At 36.6% G+C, this 23,605-nt stretch overlaps 1 protein-coding gene across 1 annotated transcript; it reads left to right on the forward strand.

The window, feature by feature from the left end:
* Positions 1-546: 546 nt before the first annotated feature.
* On the forward strand, positions 547-22,473 carry LOC147519608 (DCL-like protein). The gene is given in 5 exon segments (XM_086591178.1): positions 547-825; positions 5,624-5,895; positions 8,856-8,970; positions 22,092-22,154; positions 22,157-22,473. Coding segments are annotated over 4 exon segments (456 nt in total). The 5' UTR covers positions 547-825; positions 5,624-5,719; the 3' UTR covers positions 22,259-22,473.
* The last annotated feature ends 1,132 nt before the right edge of the window (positions 22,474-23,605 follow it).

Consider the following 23,605-nt stretch of genomic DNA (forward strand, 5'->3'; position numbering starts at 1 on the left):
GTTTTGGGTATGAACAATCAGTGTTCATATCTGTTTTTGGTTCATGTTTTTTTTTTGGTATGAACATGGATTGTTCATACCCCAAAGAAGGTATGAACAATCAATGTTCAAATCTGTTTTGAGTGTGAACATTTATTGTTCATATATGTTTTGTTCATAATTTGGGGTATGAACAATCAATATTCAAATCTGTTTTGAGTGTGAACATTTATTGTTCATATCTGTTTTGTTCATAGCTAATGTTCATAATTTGGAGTATGAACAATCAATATTCATAACTATTGTTCATACATTTATTGTTTCAGTTGGGTCGGGATGTTTATTTTTTTTCTTCAGTGGTATAATTGACCTTTCATCTACCCAAACCGTTCTTATTTCGCGTCAAGAGTAAACTTGAACTTTCATCCACCTGGTCTTTATGAGTGATTACAAAAATAACGTGTCCTCTAGAGTTTCTCTTTCGACCGATTTGTCCTCTAGAGTTAAACTCCTCACGACTTCAAAACCCCAAAAAAAGCACATAATCAAAAGCGATGATGAAAACCAAATAACACTAAACACTCACTCTCACTTAAAAAAAAACTTGCAATGCTTATTTCAATCTCAACAAACTAACCTCCACTTATTTTCCTTACTTCACTTACTCATTTTTTTTTCAATTGACAAATCTATTTTAAATGAGATCAGTAACTCTTTGATGATTGCGGGTTCGAGCGACATACCTCTAGTATCATCACCCAAATGTTTTACAGACTTTATTAAGTTGGCACCTGCCCCATTTACTCACTTCACTCCTTCACTTATCTATTTCAAACCATAACATATTTCCATGTTGGGAGATTTCACTAGAAGGTCACACCTCAATCTAGCTACTTTCTATCCCAAATGATTTCAACTTGGAGATCACACCAAGGAAATCACCCACCCAAGACTTTGGTAGTTATCACAACAACCTCAACAAAGCAAAACCACTACAATATCATCACAATCCATAGCAACAATAATAATGGAAGTAACAATGCAAAGAGACACAAAGATTTAGGTGGTTCGGTAAATGTTACCTACATCCACACACAAGAGCCGAGTTTCCTTTATAACAAAGATTGGAGAGTTTACAAGAGATCAAGAATCAATAAGAAGAGGCCTCACTCAAACCCTAGCTCAACAGAGCTCCCACAATACCCTAGAAATGAATCTCTCAAAGTTGTTCTTCAAAACCCTAATCTATTTCCTTTATATAGGTGTACATAGACAAAGGGGAAGTAAATGGGCTTGGGCGCAATTGAGCTTGGCGCCCGTAGGTGGTGCGGTATATCATTAAAAAATTTGGGCGCTGAAAGTCTTGGCGCTTAGGTGGCGTGGCCCTCTTCAATAAAGCTGGAGCGCGAGTGCGAGCTTAGGTGAGCGCCCCCTTCAATAAAGGCTGGGCCGAGTCGCGGCTTAGGTGAAGCCGCCTCTTCTTCTTTAGGCTTTCAAATTGCTTGAAAGCCTTGCGGCCATGGACGGCCGGTCGGCGCGCCCTCTTCATCAGTACCAGGGTGAGTGTGGTATCACGGACAACCGGGCGCAAAAGCTCGGCGGTTCCACCAACCCAACAATCTCCCACTTGGAACCTTCGAGATTCTTCATGCACATCACATCTCAATTGTAACAACTCAATCCAAATCCAAAAAACTAAAGAAACACTCGGCTCATTCATCATGGTCTTCAAGCAAGAAGACCCACCGAAGTTGAACACAACTTCAACTTCTCGATGAAACCTTGGTCAACATATCCGCCGGGATTCTCACTCCGCTTGGATCTTCTCGAAGTGCGAAAACCTCATCCTCCAACAGAGATCGGATAAAATGATACCGGAGACCAATGTGCTTGGTCCTAGAATGAAAGGCGGAATTCTTGGCAAGATGTATAGCACTCTGACTATCACTGTGTAACACACTTCTCTCTTGCTTCATCCCAAGCTCTTCCATCAATCCACAGAACGGATCATCTCTTTTGCTTGCCTCGTAGCGGCCACATACTGCATACGTGGTAGACAAAGCAACAATCTTAGAATCGAAATCCAACTTCGGCTGCGGTAGCACCCCCATAAAGACATAACCGGTGAGTGCTTCTTCTGCGATCTACCTCACCGCAAAGTCGGCATCCACATACCCTTGCGGGTTCACAACACCCCTTCCATAACATAGGCATTTCTCCTCGTAGTACCTCTCGGATATCTCAATATCCACTTCACGGCTTCCCAATGTTGCTTGCCAAGATTAGACATAAATCTATCGGCTCCCCTTTGCTTGGGCTATATCCGGACGTGTGCAAACCATGGCATACATAAGACTTCCAATGGCGGGCGATGGTACCTTAGCCATGAAGTTTCTTTCCTCAACAGATCTTGGGAGAGTGTTCCTTGGACAACTTGAAGTGGATCGCCAAAGGTGTGCAAACCGGTTTTAGCACTACCCATCTTGAACCTCTTCAATACCTTCTCGATATACTCACCGAGACAACTCGAATACCTTTCGCCTTATCTCTTCGATCCTCATCCCTAGAATGCTTTTACAGCACCCAAATCCTTCATAGAGAACTCACTTGCTAACTTCTCTTTCAATCTCCCATTTCGACATATCGAACTTCGCTACTAACATATCATCAACATATAGCAAAGGGATGATGTAGCCGAGTCGAACCTCTTGAAGTAGCAACAATGGTCGGCGTTGCACTTATAGTAGCCATTTCCTTGCATGAAGTTATCAAACTTCCCCGTACCCTTTTGCCTAGGGGCTTGTTTCAAACCATACAAAGCTCTTTCGAGCTGCATACCATATTCTCTTTACCGCTTCTTGATGAAACCCCTCCGGTTCTTTGCATATAAATTTCCTCAACTAGGTCACCATGGAGGAAGGCGGTTTAACATCCAACCGCTCAAGATACAAATCTTCCACCGCAACAATACTCAACACCGACCGAATAGTATTCGGTTTCACCACAGAATATCTCTGTGAAGTCAATGCCGCTTCACTGGCGAAAACCCTTGACTACTAGCCTTGCCTTGTATCTCTCGGACCATCATGTTCCTCTTTGACTCTATACACCCATTTGTTCTGTAGAGCCTTCTTGCCCATGGGTAGTTTGGCTAACTCCCCACGTGCCACGGAGATGAGGGACTTCATCTCATCTTGCATAACAAGCTCCCACTTGCTTGCATCACTCACCTCCAATGCTTCATCATAGCATTGGGGCTCGCCACCATCGATAAGTAGCAAGTAATTCACATAGGTGGAGGCGGATATCTAGAACTTCGGTACATGTGGCCCGGATGTCTTCCTTGGGGCACGAGGTGGAGATGGACTCGTGGTGTAGTATCCTCATTATTCTCCTCGAAATACACTACTCTTGTCATCCTCCTGACCGTGGGGCTCCCACTATACCACGACTTACATCAAAGTCTTCCAACTCAACATACTACGTGCGCTCTGTACCCGATTCCTTGGTTTTGTGCATCATCTCGTCCTTGTACATCACCTTTTCATTAAACCAACATCTACTACTACGAATGATTTTCCGATTTTGATCATCCCAAAAGCGATACCCAAAATCATCACCGCCATAGCCGATGAAGGTGCACTTTAGTGACTTAGCATCAAGCTTGCTTCTAGCTTGGTCACTAATGTGAACATAGGACACACAACCAAACACCTTCAAATGGGAAAGGTTCACATCCTTCCCGCTCCACACTTCTCTCGGAATCTTAAAATCCAAAGGCACCGATGGTCCTCTATTGATCGGGTAAGTCTGGCCAGGTGCTAACACTTTCGCCCGAATCTGGCAGGCAAGCCTGCTAGTGTAATGATACACCTAGCTCTCTCTGTCGGTGTTCTATTCATCCGCTTCTGCCACCCCATTCTGGCGAGGTGTCCCCGGCAAAGTATTTTCCATCTTGATGCCATTGTCGACCGACAAGATTTCTAAAACCCAATCCTCATACTCTCCACCGTTGTCCGGATCTCGAATTCTTTTACTTTCAAGCTTGTCTCATTCTCAACCATGGCCTTCCAAGTCTTGAACACTTCAAATACTTCCGACTTGTGTCTCAAGAAATAGACCCACACCTTCCTAGTATGGTCATCAATGAAAGTCACAAAATATGACTTTCCGCCAAGTGAAGAGACATTAGTCGGCCCCGGACATCTGTATGTATCAACTCGAGCCTTCTAGCTTTGAGTCGACCCATTCTCCGAAAACTCACCCGCTTACGCTTTCCAAATACCACGGTTCTCCGCGTAAGTCAATTTCACCGATCGTAACTTTGGGAGTTTACGGAAGAGTGAAGGATTTTCATTCCTTTCTCACTCGTGTGACCAAGTCTGCGGTGCCAAACATTCGGGATCCTCTTTGCCATGTACCACGAAAGAATCGACTCACAACCATGTGCGGTCATGTAGAGTACCATCTTTCTTACCATTTGCAACAATCAATGAACCGCTTCGAGACCTTCCAAGTATCACCGGTAAAGACGAACAAATCCTTCACTTGCCAATTGCCCCACGAAAATCAAATTCTTCCTCAAATCCGAACATGTCGGACGTCCCTCAATAACCATGGCGAGCCATTCATCTTGATATGCACATCACCCTTTGCCGACAATGTCACAAGGTTGGTCAATCACCGAAAGACCGTTCAAAGGTCACCCCGGTTGTAGTTCTCGGAACTCTCGATGTGAGGTAGCATGGAAAGATCTTGCGGAATCAAGTACCCAAGACTCCTTGTGCTCCATCGAACATATCAAAGCGTCATCTACCATCTCAACAACATTAGCTTCTTGATTCTTTTTCTTGTTCTTATTAATGTTGTTGTTGTTTGTACTAGTTAGTGATCTTCCCACTTTATCAACCCATGATGAACTCCTTTCTTGTTCAATGTGGGACTATTCCTTTCGGTCCACACACTCTAACAATCTCCACCTTGGACCGAACTCCAAGAGACCTTGGACCGAACTCCAAGAGAGTATCTCCACCTTAGACCGAACTCCAAGGGAGTATCTCCACCTTAGACCGAACTCCAAGGGAGTACATTCGTTCATCGTCGAGCACGATCCATGCGAGCTCACGGTGTAATGCGGGCCTCTGAGGGAGGAGGTTTTTTCTCAACCCCAGAGCCTACTCCACCTCGAACATCATTCCATGTTGTTAGATCCAACTCGAGTTACACCCTCTCGAATCTCTACAACATCCAGAGGCACCAATCTTCTGTTAATAATCCGCACGCCGTTAAAGCAACTCCGCTTTGAGTTCTGCGGCCTTATTGGGCGCTTTGACTTGAATGATTTCGTCTCTTGATTCTCGCATGATCGATTGCCTTTTGTCCCAGAACCCATCGGCTCGATACCGGATTGATAGGACACTCCGCACACTACCGGCACTGGGCTCACGCCAGTGGGATAACTAATACCAGATATTGTCCCCCACTTAACCACCCATTGGGCTTGGGCACATCTTGGCCACAGGTGTGGGGTTTTATCTTAAAAAGCGCCGATGCTTAGTTAGTGATCTTCCCACTTTATCAACCCATGATGAACTCCTTTCTTGTTCAATGTGGGACTATTCCTTTCGGTCCACACACTCTAACATTCCATTCCCTTAAAACCGGCTCCGACGGTGATAAAGTAGTCAAACAAGACCCTTCGGCCCTGATTTACTTAAAAAGCCGGTCATTTCAGCTTTGGATGTGGGTGACGTACGTGTCGTCAATTAATAATAATGATTTGAACGAGGAGAATAATGAGAGTGAGAGTGAGGAAAAAAGGGAAGATGAGAAGGATTGGGTTGATTGGGAAGACCAGATTTTGGAAGATACTGTTCCACTTGTTGGCTTTGTTAGAATGCTACTTCACTCTGGAAAGTAAGTTTTTTTTTTTATCATTAAATACTTGTGATGATTATTAAAACTAGGATTAATATAGTTATAACGCATTTTGTTTGTTACACCTTAGTTGTAAATCGGCGAGTAAGGGAATGAGGTTAGTTATGACAATTCTATTTTGTTATGGGATGATAAACTGATTCATGATAAGCTACTCAAAGTAATTTCAAATTACTGTGAGATTGCAAGAAATAAAAGAGTTAGCATTGCTAAATATATTGTATAGAGCGGAGAAGTTCATGATTGGGAAGTTGATGATCTCTGCGCTCTTTTCAATATATATGTGTGAAGCAAGTGCAAACTTTGGGAATGAAATAGACGACTATGGACATGGGAAGGCGGCAAGTCATTCTCTACGAAGTCTTAACATGGTCAGTCAAAGTGAAACACTCTTGTCAGGTTTTGGATTGTGGCACGAGCAATCATTTTCCAGCCAAGGAGATATATTCCCTACAAAATTTGTTTTTTTTTTTTTTTTTTTTTTATCAATAGGATGGTGTATCACCATAAAACCCTACTCAACATACTCTCAAAAGGAAATGCAAGGCTCACCAAATGCGTCTTATAAAACGGTATAAATAGATATGTTGATCTTTTGCTATTCTCTTTGCAATTTTTTGAATGAGGCATGTAACACCTTTTTGGCGTCCTGCCTTCCTTTGGCTTGAACTATTGAAGGGCCATATCTACTAAGTACCATCTGGATGTGAACTTATGCTCTGTTATTTACCAAAGGCAAATGGATAGTAACACTGTTAGCCGCAGTGATGCAACTTAGAAAATCATTTCAGATTTAGTGGAGCAACCACTCATTTTTTTGGTCTCATGAAATAGAAGCTTTGAACGTTGGAACTCCATATCGATACCTCCCAAAGCCCCGTAATAGGTCTATCCCTAGGTTACATGGACACGGCAATATCTAAAAAATGTGTGTTGGCGATGTCGACACAGCTAAATCTTGGGAAATTCGGGCTGACCACTAGTAAAGAAAAATTTTGTCGGGGGGAAAGCAAAAGAAGCCAACAACTAGAAAAAAAAGTAGAGAAAAGACAGCACACAAAAACGACTAGAAAAAGTAGTAAATGATGAAGAAGAACCTGCTTTTCGACGATCTGGTTTTCTTTGATGAAGAAAACACGATCTGGTTTTCGACAATGACGATCTGTTTTCAATGATGAAGAAGAATCTGGTTTTTCTTCTTTTTTGGTAGGTGTGGTTGGCGGCTGCATCTTGCACCAAATCTATTTTTGAGAAGAGGTAGGGTTTGTATGTTGGGACAATCTTAGTGAGAAGTTGACTGGGCTTGGGCCTTGTTTAAAAAATATCAGTATGTGCGATACATTTTGGGCTACAAGATTAGTGGATTAGGTTACAGATTATTTGCAACTTGCAATTCTCTTTGCTTGCATATTTTACAACTTTGTAAGTTCCTAAACTAGTCAATTTTGTATGCTCATTTTATATTTCTATCACTTTAATAGTCACTTTAATATTTGTTTAGTATGCAATACTTTTTTCCCCTATTTATCACTGTTTTTCTCATTTTCTGAAAAAACTTCTAATTTATAAATTTTATATCTATTAAAAAAATTAATTAATTATTCATATCTGTGTTCCCGTGTCGAACTCCCACAGCTTGCCATATCCGACACCCCGTATCCATGTCGGACACCGACACGCGTGCCCGTGTCAATGTAACCTAGGTCTATCCTATATTATAGTTCACTAGTTCTTATGTTTAACAACATGAAATTCAATCAAACTTGTAATATGAAAATTGATTTGCATGTTTGTTTAAGGTCAGCACGCCCCTAAGGCGAAAGTGATTCTCCAATTCAAAGTTGGGGATGATGAGTCTTTAACCACTATTGTTTTTCAAATACGTTCAACAAAGGTTCTTCTTGTGTCCTTTTCATCAATGGTTTTACATTAAGCAACATCTATTGGAACCTTTGGAAAGAGATAGAGAATTGTATTTTCCATGCTTGAGAGACTACCATAAATTAATTGGTTGTCTAGTCTATTCTGTTAAGCTGACCCTGTGCGGTTGGATGAAATTAATTTGTCTTCGAACAAGTCAGGATTAGGTTTCATCTTGTATGCAGTCAATCACTTGTGTTGCAGGGATGTAATAGTGCTATATTTTTGGGCCTCTCCTTATAGCATTTTGCTGAATGGTTATTCCACATATCTTCGTCTTGGGTTTTCATGCCCTTAAATTGTAGTCCCTTAGTCCTAGCATCTTCTTAAGGCTATTCACAGCATAGTACAAAATATCAGGATATTGGTGTATCGATACTCAATTTCTTGATATGTATCGTGAATATATCCCTCTCTTTGGGGATATTTTACATTGTTTGATATTTTGTACTATGATTCACAGTATTACACTTGGAAAAGTGGAGCAGGAATTAGAGACTATTGGCTAGTCCACGTGGGAGTTGTTACTTTGTATTGACATTTCTTCCTTTTTGCTAATAAAATTTGTTTTTACCATCCCAAAAGAAAAAGAAAACGAAAACGAAAAAATAGGTGAGAGGTTGACTTTTTTGCTGCTATGTTAGAAGAGCTGAAGGCTTTTGAGGTAGCCAAGGGAAAAAAATTAGTTTGTTCATGTGTGGAAATCAATGAATTATTTTTTCGTCACTATATTTGTGCTATTTCCCTTCAAATAGTCATTACATAATAGCAGCTTAGATATTGTTTTTGTTTTTGGATAGTAAATATTTTTCTTTTTATGCAAGTAACTAAACAAGACTGTGTTACCTTTTTCTCTTATATTCCATTTGAATTTTTATTCAACATTAGCTCTCTTTTAGTACCTGACGCTTGTAGGCTTTATTCCTTACTCTTGGTGCATTTTTAAAGTTTTATTCTTTATTGTAGCAATTTTCATGGTGTTAGTGATACTTATTTTCAAATTTATATTCATATTGAAGGTACGGGAGTGGTGACAGATTGAGCCCTGAGCACGAGAAAACAATTTGAGAAAGATTACTTCCATATCATTCGGAGTTTGAGAAAAAGATAGGATGTGGAGTCGACTACATTAAAGTATGGGCTCTTTCATTTCAGGCCCTTTTCTCTCAATATTTTTTTCTCGCCAAATGCTTCGACCTTTATTGTTGAGATTCTTGCTACTAAGTACTTGTTCTATATATTTACAAGTTTAACCAAGGCTTTAAGCCAACAGACTGTAGGCTAACTTTTCATAGCATGCTTTATATGGTGATGCTGTTTTTATTTGTTCTTTTAATCTGATTCATCGTTTCTGTCGTGATACTTCATAGTTTTTTTAATCTGGGGCAATATGAAGTTTTAAATCACAGGGATATCACGAAAAGTGTATATGTATGGATGCTTGAGCACACATCTAAGTTTTAGCTTCTTTTGGTTATCAACATTTATATCTTTGGCCAACTGACCAAGTGTCATTGATGGAAAGAGAAGTATCTTGATTTTGTTTTCACTCCATTCAAGCTGTGTATCAGATTAATAGACAAGTCGTTCTTAAATCATGGGAATTGCAATTTACAATTAGGTATAAATTATGTTTGCATATGCTCCTTGTTCTTATTCCATGTTGCTTCTAGCTATGATTTTTATGGAAGATGTGGTAGAAAATCTTGCAAACCAAATGTTTTCTTCGATATACAAATTATTGTTGTCCAAAAGCCATTTTATTCCAACATATCTACCATGAAAATCAATTTGAGGTAATGGTAGAGTGCCATCGTCTAGATTTTATTATTTTTTAAGTCACTTTTCATAGGTTAGGAGATTCAGATGAGATGCTTTGGGCTGATTGAGAGGGAGAGAAGGAGGAAGGAAGTGGAAAAGAAGTCCTTTGCAGCATTGGGGAGAATGACATGGTCTTGAGTTATATAATCATGTAGCTTATTTCTGTGGCAATCCTTAGGCTTACAGTCAAAGTTGCAACAGTTCAGAAGGTGTACTGGACATGCTTAATGTCATTAGGTTAGATTATTATGGCGCATGAAAAATTGACAGTAAGTTGTTGAGACGTTTATTTGCAAACAAGAACAATGACGTAACTTGTAAGAGTCTTCAAATTACCTATTTTGGATTGGATTATTATCTGAACTTGATCCAAACAATGGAGGAAAAATAGATAGAAAAGATTATTAAAGAGGAGAAGATTAACAATGGAGGAAAAATATCTTCTAGGATTTTCTCTTATCTTTAGATATATATTATAGCTATACCCTCTTGGCTCTATTTTTCAAGGCTTTACAGAGTTTCCAACTTTTTCTAAACTCTAATACTAATTACGGAAAAAAAAAATCCAAATCTTTAGATATATATTATAGTTATACTCTCACCAATCTATTTTTTGGAGCAATCTAGAGACTCAAATTTTTTCTAAACTCTATTACTAATTATAAAAAAGTAAGATATAAATAAATAAACAATCTCATCTAGAGTTTCACAGAATGTCCAATTTTTTCTAAAATATATAGCTAATTACGGGAAAAAAAAAACTAAATTGCAAAAAATAATATTTTCAACCAAAAACGATTTTCTTAAAATCCTTACATACAAATAATAGTTTCCACACTAATCTCAGACGAAGTTTAACATAACAAAGTTTCTTTCTAGAAAATGATAATGAAACAATGAAAGAACAAAGAAAAAATGAATTGAGTTGTTTAAACATTTACTTTATGCATTTGTTAACCACACATGTAAATGGAAAAAAAGGAAAAAAAAAATAAACTAATCATAAAATAAGTAATAGTGTACACCAAAAACAAATAAAATTGTATTGTATGCAATATATATATGGGCATAACAAATAAAGTTGAATCAATTTGAGGTATAAAATTTAGTCATAGTTAAAGATTCAAAAACCACATGCCACAATAATTACGATATATTCTAATTAAATTTATAAATTTTATAATTTCCAATTTTAGCGGAATAACGAGATTCAGTTAAAACGGACGTTGGCTTAAATAAATTATATAACTATTGATTTAGTTAAAATAGACGTTGGGCTTAAATAAATTATATACCAAACCAAACCAAACCAAAACAAATTACATGTGGAAAATTAAATTATATAAAAAATAACATCACAAAATATATAATAGCAATTGGAAAAAAAAAACCCCAATAATAACAAATATTTTTAAATATATATAATACTGCATGAAACTAACGTCAAAGAACAATTAATGAGAAACAGAAAACTAGATGCAAATACATCGAACTAACCTCAAATAATATTTAACGGGAAATCGGAAATTGGATGCACATGCAAGCATTAAACTAATCTTAAAAATTAATTAATGGACAATTAGAATATTGATACAACTGCATTAAACTAACCTCAAAGAATAAATAACGGAAAATCAAAACTTGAATGCACATACATCAAACTAACACCAACAAATAATTATCGGGAAATCGGAAACTGGATGCAAATGCATTGAACTAACCCTCAAAGATTAAATTACCGGGAAATCGGAAACTGGATGCAACTGTATTGAACTAACCTAAAAAAATAACTATAAATTGGAAATAGAATGCAAATATGTGAAACTAATCTTTACAAATAATTAACGGGAAATCGGAAACTGGATGCAACTACACTAAACTAATTTCAAAAAATAAATTTGATGCAAATGCATTGAACTAACCTCAAGAAATAATTAATGGAAAATCAGGAATTGGATGCAAATTCATTGAACTAACCTTAAACAATAATTAACGGAAATCGAAACTAGATGCAAATACAACCTCATCAATAATAAACGAGAAATCGAAACGGGCGGATGCAAATGTATTAAACTAATCTAAAAAAATGATTAACGGAAAATCGGAAACTAGATGCAAATGCATTTAACTGAGCTCGAAAAATAATTAGCAGTAAATTAGAAATTGAATGCAAATGCATTAAACTACAGCAAAGAATAATTAACAATAAATCGGAAACTGGATGCAACTACATTGAATTAACCTCAAAAAATAAATGACAGAAAATCAGAAATTGGATGCAAATGCATAGAACTAACCTCAAAATATAGTTGTGTTATATGTTGTGGGAATATTTCCATAAGTATAGTTTTGCATTTAAAACGGTGTTTATCTAATCTTTTTTCGTATAATTGGGAACACCTTGCTATTCAAGTAGCTTCAATATGAATTTTATCTTATTAGACAATTTCATAAAACTTCAATCAAACTTCTATTATTAAACAACAAATGAAGTTGAAGGGTTTTATCAATGGCGAGTTATTTTTTTTAATAGAGAAAGACGTAAGATTTTCATGTTATAAGAAATTTGGATGAGTGGGCAATATAATATATGTATATAATAGTTATGCATATACAGTTGAATATATTTTTCATAATAATTAATATGACAGGCACTACTACAAAAAAGCACTTATACCACGGTTGGTATCAATTCAATACCCACGGTTTTGCCAAAAACAGTGGTATATTACAAATTGCCACGGTATAAGTTTTAAAATCTTTTGGGAACTATCATATACCACTAATTTGCGGAAACAAAGGACATAAGAACTATTGCTTACCACCGTTTTCTATGGAAACAAAGGACATAAGTACTCTTATTTACCACTGTGACCCGTTCCACAATATAATGGAAACAACTAAATCTCAGCCATCTTGGCCCAACCGTGGGAACAAAAAAAATATATAATTAAGAGAACACTCTTAGCGCTCAACTTGGTCATCTCTCTATCACCTATAGCCCACTCTTCCAACTCTCTCTCTCTCTCACTTCTGTAGTTGTAAACTAGCCACCCTGTTCTTAACTTGGTGGTTTCACCAAATTATTCAACACCGCGTTTTCAACTTCTATTTCATGTTCTCATTTGATCCTTTATTTTTGCAGAAACATCGGTGTGTTTTCATCTGCTATTTAGGGTTTAGAAGAAATTTAAGGATAGTTGAGTTAGGATTTCAGGAGTATTTAATGTGATTTCAACTTATTAGGTTAAAAACTAAGAATTTTAGGTTCTTCTTTGAAATCACCTTTTTGGGGATGTGATTTTTCGTGGAATTAATCAGTTGGGTATCCGTATTGGGCGGGGGCTTTCCTTAAAACAGTGAAAAATGGGGATTGGGTTTCTTTCCTTGTTCACTTTTTGAAGATTGATGTGAAAGAAGATGAAGTGGTGATGAACTTTTCAGATTCCAATCATTCGTGAGCTATTATTTCGTGTTCTTAGAATTCATCGGTATGTATGAAATGTTTGAAGAAATTCTTCATCGAGAACTGTTCTTTGTATATATAGATGTCTTTATTTGATTGATTGTTCAAGAGAGATACATCATATAATTTCACTAGAGATTGTAAATTTGATAGAAAGTTGGAACAAGAGTTTAGGTTGCTTATTAAAAAGTACTAAAATCGAATCTATTCTTATCTATTATTTGGTTTAGGTTAAAATGCCAATTAAGGGATCCTCGATCAGTTTGTTTCATTTTATATTACCACAATCTTGTGTACTTAGTTAAATTTCTGTTTGAGAACATAAATTTTCAAGAGCACTCGAATCTAAAACAACGTGGGTCGATCCCCAATGTATTATACTATTAAAGAGTGTTAATTGTGAGAATCCAGCGAACACACATACAATTGAAAGAAAGTGTGGATATACACTTGAATTGCGCGCTCTAGGGTTTGGAAAAAGGAATAATTTATTGCAATTTGCATATTGGTACAGGTTTGAGTCAGTAGAGAGGCTCTTTGGTACATGTTTTATGGAATATATGACATTTTTTGTGAATGGGTTGCCCTAGCTTGTTTATGCTAAGCTCTAGTTCTTTGTATAGTCATCTAAGCATCATCCTTGGAGCATGTGACTATTTCATGTAGGTTTGGAGTTTATCCTCATGCCAACATTGATACCAAATATGTAGTTAACCCTTATTTTAGTGATAAAGGGTTTACTCTTTAACCATTAACCTATAAGTGTTTTCCAGCACATGGAGTAATTAATGGTTGTCCTACTCTAGAAAAGAATTCAGTTGGCAATGATGCTCTGTGGGAAGAGTTCTCTCATAGTAGAACTCGATTACTTACAAAGTTGTCTCCTTGACAAAAACTTTGTTTGAAGTGAGGATGGTATTTTTCTTCCTGTTGCTTGATTTGTAAAACAAGGGTGTAGTACATGCATTCCTTATTCAAAATTTCAACTTTGTTATCCCCAACCTAATGGATAGTGATTCTAATTTGTATGCCCCTCTTGCTAGTATTACAATATTACTTTGTACCTACTATCTTAATGCTTAACTTATACATGCAGGAGTTAACAAAGTGGGGGGATCGGGACTAAGAAAATAAAAAGGGGGGATTCACCTGGGGGTCACAGGTTTATATTTGTTTTAATGCACTTAATTTTGTCTTATCAATTTTTTTAGTAGCTTTAATAACGTAGTGGAAATCTTGATTTGTAAGTGGTGTTAGTATTGAGTAGTTGGAGAAAAGCTATGAAGCTCTCACTGTTTTTGCATGAATCCGGCCTTCATATCTTTCAGTATGTTAATGAAATACTAATATACATACTTTCTTTGTTCTTATATTTTTATGAAGGAGTTGCTAGGTATTATGGTTGGATAAAGGGGACATTCTTTAGAAAAGGAAGATCAAGCGGTGTTTTAATACTTATCTTTTTCTTTTGCTAAGAAAATGAGGCTTGAGAAGCTAGCAACAAAGGAAAATGGAAAGCGAGGAGCTTGGCTAGCTAGAGAAGAGGACCACCCATTTCTTGTTATGCAAAGAATCAAAGCAACATAAAGATTTCAGTGCATAATGACTCAGAACAAAAAAAAGTATGTTCATCCTATGAAGGATGGTGACTCTTATATGAATTTGAGTACTTTAATTGAAGAAGATGAAACGCATCATGGATCCAATACCCACTTGAAGATTCATTAGATCTTAGAAGTTTTGCTCCAATTTCTTATCTGGTTGTCAAACTCCCATCCAATTGAGAAAGAGAAGACAATCAAGCATTTTGAAGGAGAGAAGTATGTCAAATTTGGTGCTTGAAGAAAACAAATGTTCTCACCACTAGTAGTACAAGACCACAAACCCCTCTTTAGGCAGTCCACGAATCCATTTTTGTAGAGAATTCATTACCTTCTTCAAGACCGAAAGTTACCGATGCAACGAAAAGATCTTAGTTTGGAGGGATTGGATAGAGTAGGAAATTTTCCTCATTTTTCAAGGCCATTGAAAGCTGAAAATGGCTTATCAAATGGTCGAATCGGGAGGGTCGGGGTCCGGCCTTGTGAGCGGAGGAGACTTTGGCGAGTCTTCCGTGATGACAATTGGATCAAGTCATTTGTGGCGACAACCAACCGCCAAATGAGACCGATTTGAGTCGGGTTTCAAGTAATGGGGTTGGTTCCACGGGCATGTTTCAAGGTCCCGCGAAGGAGGATACTAGAAAGGTGTTTCCTCAGGTGAGAGAGAGGCTTCTTGAGACTCTTGAGGCGAATATCACTTCATCCTCGGTGGATCTGGGGGTAGTTTCATAGGTACACGCATGACAATCGCAAGCATTCATAGTCACAAAAGGAAAGGAAGAGATGCCGATGAATCGAAAGTACCATAGCGAGGTCGAACTCTTTAATCTCTCCCATATTTTGTTTTGCGTGCATGTTGCATAACGCAATCACTGGTTATAATATTGTAATTGTTATAATCATGTAGGATCTTTGAGTTTGAGTCTGCCAATACAAATAAGGCACCTCCATGATCGATCCACCCGTAAGAAGCCGTCTTTCTTGAGGTTCATAATCTGTCGAGAGAGGGTGAGAATCATAATATAACCATTTCCAAAGATTAGTGTATGTATATACCTTTCTTATGGGAACCGCTTTACTAATGCAGAGGGAGGGACGAATCAATGAGAAGATGATAGCACTTCAAGAATTAATACCTCATTGTAACAAGGTTTGCCATTTGCCTTGTCTCATTTTGTACTCGACAAAGCAAAACAACCCACAACATTGCAAGGTTCACCGATAGTTTGTTAAGTTTAAGTAGTCAACTATAGTGATGTACCTTTGTTGCATCAAAAGTTTTTAAATCAACCACTAAAATCTTTTATCGTTCAAAATAATTTTTAGGTAGGTCGGTATCATGAACTTAACTTAATCGTGAACTCGATTATTTAATTTATTTAGGGATCGGATATGATTCACATAAAAGCATTTTGTTTTCTTGTAGATGGCTTAATTATATATATTATGTCTCATACTCTTTTCGTTGGCCAACTCTTCCATTTATTGTTTTGTTACTAAAGTAATGGCAATTATCTGATCGGACAAAGCATCGATGCTAGATGAAGCTATAGAGTACTTGAAGTCACTTCGCCACAAGTTCAGTCGGAAGATCCCTAATGCTTCGTTTTTGTGTAATGCATAACGAAAGCCCCAGAGCAAACTAAGAAGCAATGCATCGAGCTAACTAACATTTGGTATCGTATTTCGGATGATGTGGATGGGGAGTGGTATGGCCAATGCGCCGATGATGTTTCAGTGTCCAAAGACTACATATCACGAATGGGTATGGGAATGGGTACACATCATTCCATGCCTTCCATCCACCGATCAATGCAATTACCAAGGCTGCCATTAGTTAATCAAACTATTCCAGCTCTCTCACTAAATCAACCTCCAACTTGCCCTTCAAGATTAAATGGAGTTAATTTTCGAACGGGATCACGAAATGCCGATTTCTCCCTCTCCTACGCTCATCACATGGGTTTCCATCACATGCAAACCCCTCAGGTTCTTTCTTGTTATCCCTGGTTCATTCCATATGAGTATACTTTCATATTTTAGCCCCTTGTACTACTTTAAAGATTAAGGAAAAGAAAGGGGTTATTAGTATCTCGAATTTTTTTGAAGAATTTCAATCGCAGAGTCTTGATACCCCAACTTCACATTCGGGACCTCAGGAAGCTTGACATTTCCATTTGATCTCGAAAATACATACTAGAAGTAAAGCCTGCGAGGGAGAGATGTGCGCGAGTTCACGATAGTTGGCCTTTGAGGCCTAGGCCTCATGCCTAAGAACCGAAGGCACACCGAGGTTATCACTATCATATATGAATTCCCGTATTATGATCACATATTATGTTTTAGTTTTTCAAGTGCCCTAATCGTTACACAATTTGTCTTGCATCATTGAATACATTTGGCTATGGTTCTCAAATAGCTCGTGAGTCCTAAGGTAGGATTGCCTAGCGATAGAAGATGCACCACTGCCATGGAGGCACTCCTCGTAGATAATGCTCCAAGCAAAATTGGGTAAGACATGTCACCCTCTTTTCAAGTACCGCTTCACGGTTTGAGCATCCGGAACTAAAATTAAAGTGTGGGAAAACTTAACATTTTGTTTCGAATAACATTTTTCTAGTATCTTTCAAAAAGAAATGCAAGATATTCTTTTGTTTTATGCCTAAGTTATGTTAAAATGTAAGTATATCTTTGTATGACATATTTGATGATGGCTAAGCTAGATGACATCTTGATGATGTCTAAGGGAGCTCAATAGGAATGGGAGCAGTTCATTGGGTTAGTTGTAATGTCTAAGGGAGCTCTACTGATGATTGTTCCTCACTTTCAACTATCTCACTCCTCCACTCCCGCGCTCCAGGTCTTCTCTCCACTCTCAAGGTGCGTTCTACACTCCTACTTCTTTTTTTTCCTTTTCTTCTCCAAAAAATTCCACTCTCTTCTTCTGTTCTTCACTTCTTCTCCTCTAGTCCTCTCCCACTTTTTTTTTTTTTCTTTTTCTTCACCAACCTCTCTCCACTCTCATCTTCTGTTCTTCACTTCACTTCTCCTTTCCTACTTTTTTTTTTTTTTTTTTCTCCCTCTCTCCACTCTTCTTCCAGTTACGCCTCTCTCCCTCTCTTCTTCAGTTCTGCCTCTCTCCACTCTCTTCTTTAGTTTTGCCTCTCTCCACTCTCTTCTTTAGTTTTGCCTCTCTCCACTCTCTTCTTCAGTTCTGCCTCTCTCCACTCTCTTCTTCTCCTACCTCTCTCCACTCTCTTCTTTAGTTCTGCCTCTCCCTTTTTCTTTTTCTTTTTTCTTTTTTTTTTAAAGTTTTAATAGAAGGGTGGAAGAATGCGAGTAGTATGATTTCAACACAAGTTGTAAATTTGTGTGATTGGGTCTAAATGTTTTCTGCTGAAGCTGGACCCTCTTAATGGTCCACTGTTAGAAAATTTATTTGTGTAATAATGCCGTAAGGGCAAAGATGCTAATTGTCCAATGATTACGATTTTTTCAGGAGAGGGAGTGTTATGTGCATGAGTGCATTTTTAAGAGTTTAAGTACTCAGCAGTTAATGCGTTTTCACTCAATGAAGATGGAGGAAATAAACAAGATTATAAAGAACTGTGGCAAAGAAACATATAGGGGACATATATAGATTATATAAGCATTCATTACGATTATGAGTGTCTTTGGGACTCGATCCTATAGCTACTGAGTCTTGAATGAAAATCTCTTTAGACTTAAAACCTCTTTTAGACTTAATCTAGTTTCCTTGTAATGAACTTTGGTGTTGTTTCTCCCTCTACTTTGTAGGTGCTCATGCAGACCTGGTGATGCAAAGTTTGGAAATGCGTGGAAGGTGCAAATCTTTGGTCAAGGTGAGAAAGTGCAACTTTCTAGTATTTTATATGAAAAGAATGGAAGAAGTCTTCTCTTGATTAGTTTTTGGTTTTTCCTTAGATTATATGTAAGGGGACAAAGCTCACTAGAATTGCTATTTTTTATTAGAAACTTCCTTAGTTTTAATGCAGTAGGTAGAGGAAAACAATTCTTAATAATTGATGGAAGCTTGTTCGATAATTCTTTTGAAAATAAGGTATAAGTCGTCATACACTAGCATTCTCTATTTTGTGTTACTCTTTATTTTTTAGTTATTATATTACTCTATGATCTTTGATCGTGCAGATAACAAATCTATCCCTCAAAGATACACACACACAAGAGGAACTTGATGTTGTTCGACTTGAAATTCTTATATTCATCCAGCATAATGGAGCGTTCGAGCCAAGCATTGTGTCTTAGCTAGGTTTTGACCCATTCCAGTTAAGGTTTGGTGTTTGGTCTCACCATTTTTTTTTATATTTTAGATAGAACAAATAGATTGCTCTTTTGATTGATGGAACAAGTTAGGTCATTATTATTTTGATAGAACAAGTAAATTTGGATGTTTATTTCATTATTGATGACTTGGAAAAGTTCAAAACTCTTTTAGCAATTCAATGTCTCTGTGTTGGATGTTTAAATTTATTTCTTTTGTTCGAGTTACACTATGAATTGTTTATTTGAGCAATGTGTTTTTAAATCCAGTGTGGACATATATGGTGAAAATGGGCAGGTTGCAGGTTGCAGGTTGAATGAATATGATTAGAATCAAATAATTAGGGGTTTTTATTTATTTTTTTTAAAATGACTATAAACCACGGTTTGGTAAGAACCGAGGTATAAGCAGTTTATATACCCCACGGTTTTTATCCCACCGTCGTATTTAGCATCACTATTCCCCACGGTTCACATCAAATAGAGCATACTGTTCAGACTATTAACCACGGTTTGGAAATCCTAATACCACGGTTTTAGTCAAAACCGTGGTATATAAGAGGTACTTTTCCCCACGGTTTTGCTAGAAGTATTTGTCACGGTGGTTGTTACCACGGTATGAAAACAGTGGCTAAAGGCTTTTTACCACTGTAAATAACAGTGGTATATGAGCTTTTCTGTAGTAGTGAGGATCCGTTCGTAGATAATCTTTGAAGATCCCACATAATGAGTCAGGTATATAATTTAAAAAATAATTAACGAAAAATCGGAAACTGGATAATGTTTGATGATCCAATATAGTAAATTAAGCATAATTTATTTTTATGACATGTTTGCAAGGACACTACATATGGATAAGTAGAAAGTTGGTATTACACACCACATTGGATAATTAAAAGGAAATCGAAAACTGGATTCAAATACATTGAACTGAGCTCAAAGAGTAATTAACGGGAAATTAAAAACTTTATATAAATGCAATAAACTAAACTCAAAAAGTAATTAATTAGAAATCGGAAACTGGATACAGCTGTATTAAACTAACGTCGAGAATAACTAATGAGAAATTAGAAATTGGATGCAAATACTTGAAAAATATTTAACAGTAAATCGGAAACAATATGCAAAAATGCATCAAACAAACCTCAAATAATAATTAACGATGAATCAAAAACTGGATGCAAATGCATTGAACTAACCTCAAAATATAATTAACAGGAAATCAAAAACCAAATGCAACTGCATTGAACTAACCTCATAGAATAATTGACGGGAAATCAGAAACTACATGCAAATACATTAAAATAACCTCAAAGAATAGTTAACGGGAAATCAGAAATCAAATGAAATTGCATCGAACTAATTAAAATCTCAAAGCATAAATAATCATAAATCATAAACTAGATGCAGATCTATTGAACTAACCTTAAAGAGTTATTAATGAAAAATCGAAAATTGTATGCAAATATAATGAACTAATCTAAAGACTAATTAACGAATATAGAAACATAAAAAAATGGATGCAAATGCACTGAACTAATCTCAATGAATAATTAACGGGAAATCATAAATTTGATGCAACTGCATTGAACAAACCTCAAAAAATAATTAACGGGAAATCGAAAACTTGCTGCAAATGCATTAAACTAGCCTCGAACAATAATTAATGGAAAATCAGAAATTGGATGCAACTGCATTGAACTAACCTCAAAGAATAATTAACGGAAAATAGAAAACTGGATGTAACTGCATTAAACTAAAATCATATATTAACTAACAGGACGGAAAATCAGAAATTGGATGCAATATCCTTGATGAATATTTAACGGAAAATCAGAAACTGGATGCAAATGTATTAAAATAACCTTAAAGAATAGTTAACTAGAAATTGAAAACCGGATGTAACTACATCGAACTACCCTCAAAGCATAAATAACCGGAAATTGATTGGAAACTAGATCTTAACTAACTTCAAAAGTAATTAACGGGAAATCAGAAACTGGATGCAGATGTATTAAACTAATCTCAAAGAGTAATTAACGGAAAATTGGAATCTTAATGCAAATGCAATTAACTAATCTCAAAGAGTCATTAACGAAACATTGAAAACTAGATGAAACTGCACTGAATTAATTTTAATGAATAACTAACGGAAAATCGTAAACTTGGTGCAACTGTACTAAACTAATCTCAAATAATAATTAACGGAAAATAAAAAACTTGATACAACTACATTGAATTAACCTCAAAGAATAATTAATGGAAAATCGGAAACTAGATCCAACTACATATATTGAACTAGCCTCAAAGAATAATTAACGTAAAATTAGAAACTTGATGCAAATGCATTGAAATAACCTCAAAATATAGTTGTATTAAATATAGGGAGAATATAATATCTCGACAAGTATAGTTTTGTATTTTAAGTAGTGTTTATTATAATTATTTTATTATGATTGAGAATGTCTTGCTATTTAAGTAGCTTCAATATCATCTTCGCCACATTGAGTATTCTCACAAAATTTCAATCAAATTTCTATTATTAAACATAACAACCAAAATAAATCGGCGGGTTTTACTAAGATTTGGTGCTTTCGTTGATAAAGAGTGGTGCAAAAAATTTAAATAAGTGATTAATATAATTTTCATATCACATAGCTATGAATAGTTGCTAATATTTTTTAGAATAATTTAATATAACAACACCCGTTCGTAGGACAGGTTCGAAAGCTAGTTCTTTTATTGATGTCCAAAACAGATCTACAATAATGAGAAAGTTTTCTACTTCCTTTTTGGATTACAAGACCTATTTATAGGTTAGAGTTTTACGAGTACTAATATTGCCCCTATTAGGGTTACAAGACTTAGTGATAGAGTGCGACTCTTTACCCTACTCAACAAGTGTATTGTATGAAACGTGTACATGTTGATGAACTTTTTCTTGCATGTGCATTTGTTTCTCCACTGTGAGAAACACATTCTATCTCATTCTTGCATCATATTTGTCAGTTCTATTTAGTACATTTGGATAGTCTAACATTGTGTGGAATATTTTTGTTGGACAGGTAGATTTTCACCCAGATTTTGAAGATTCACGTTGTCTATTCTATTCGTAGTTAGACGGACGGTGAGTGTTGATTTTTCTTATTGGAAATGCATAAAGGGTCTGATAAAAAAGAACTACCCTCTCTATGCTGGCAGTTTTATTCTTAGACATTTCCGACGGCGTTAGCCACAATGTATGATGGTGATGATGAACCCAGTGGTGGTGCCACTTTCTCCACTGTATAAAATATGTAAAAGAAAACAGTCAATTATGGCTTCCAAGGTTATTTGTATTATCATGGTGCAGTAACTCTGTAACGTGTTGGAAGCAAGACTGGAAAATTTGTGAAGCAAGATCAGAAAGATATAATATAATGAGACACCATGGATGATTCAGCTCAATCCTATTTCCTATCCGTCCTTCCAAAAATACCTTTCTTGTCTCGATGGAAAACTTTGTTTCAGGCAAATTCGTAGTTGTCGTATTAAGGTTATCCAGATAATTCAATACTATATCGACTGCAGTAAGCTGATTTGTTAAAGCTGACACGAGTTTGAAATTATCAGGACGAGTACTGAATTTGATGTAGTTGGATTTGGTCCCATTGAATGGGGTGTTTTACAGTTTTAAACTTTTTTTGGTGCTGCAGAAGGCGAGTGTCATCTTCATTGGGAGACTATGTATGAGCAGTTACTTCCTGTAAGAGCTGTTTTTTGTTTTTTGGTACTAGGCTAACATTTGTGGTTTTCCAAGATACAGACACACAGATGTACACACCAAAAAGGTACTTGTCGTGCACGTTGCTTCTTTTTAAATGGCAAACACAAGGATATCTGGCATTATATTTTGTTGGGGTTGTGAGTGTTAATCAGAATACACTTACGAAGCTCTACCGTGGGGGACTACGACGACTTGTATGTTAGGTTGTAACAGATCATGTTGAGTGTCTGGATAGACGAATGACTTTCTACGTCATTCTACTGTCTGTCCATTTAATTAAAATAGGGGACATGCGGCAAAGTTTCTGCCGTCTGTACATAAATAACCAACGGATAGTAGAAATTGTACCGTCGGTCTCCCAACAACTTATTTTGGCAACTGGTAGATAAGGCTACAAATTTGGCTAGGTTTATCAAACTAGCCAAATTTAAGAGCTTTCTAGTAGTCCTATTGGAATGACATTTAGGTGTTTGGGGTTGGGTAGTTTTACGCGTTGTTTAATCGATGAATAATTGACGCTTAGGCACTATGCACTACTTTACCGATCTGAACAAGTTAAATTTTTGAGGTCTGAGCGAGATTGAAAAATCGAGCTATTTAGGCCGCTTGACGATTTCCTATAAATCAAGTTTGAAAAAACTTAAATTAAAATTAATATCCTAATAATTCTGATTCCTGATTCCGATTAATCACTATTAGAGCATCTTTAGCAGTGATATCAACCTAGCATCAAATACCAAATTCTAACACCAAATTGACCAATATTTGGTTCCAGATTTGATGCTGTATCAAATCACTTACGCGGTTTGAAAA

Source organism: Coptis chinensis, chromosome 2 (assembly GCF_015680905.1).
Source record: "Coptis chinensis isolate HL-2020 chromosome 2, ASM1568090v1, whole genome shotgun sequence".
NCBI classification, from domain to species: Eukaryota; Viridiplantae; Streptophyta; class Magnoliopsida; order Ranunculales; family Ranunculaceae; genus Coptis; species Coptis chinensis.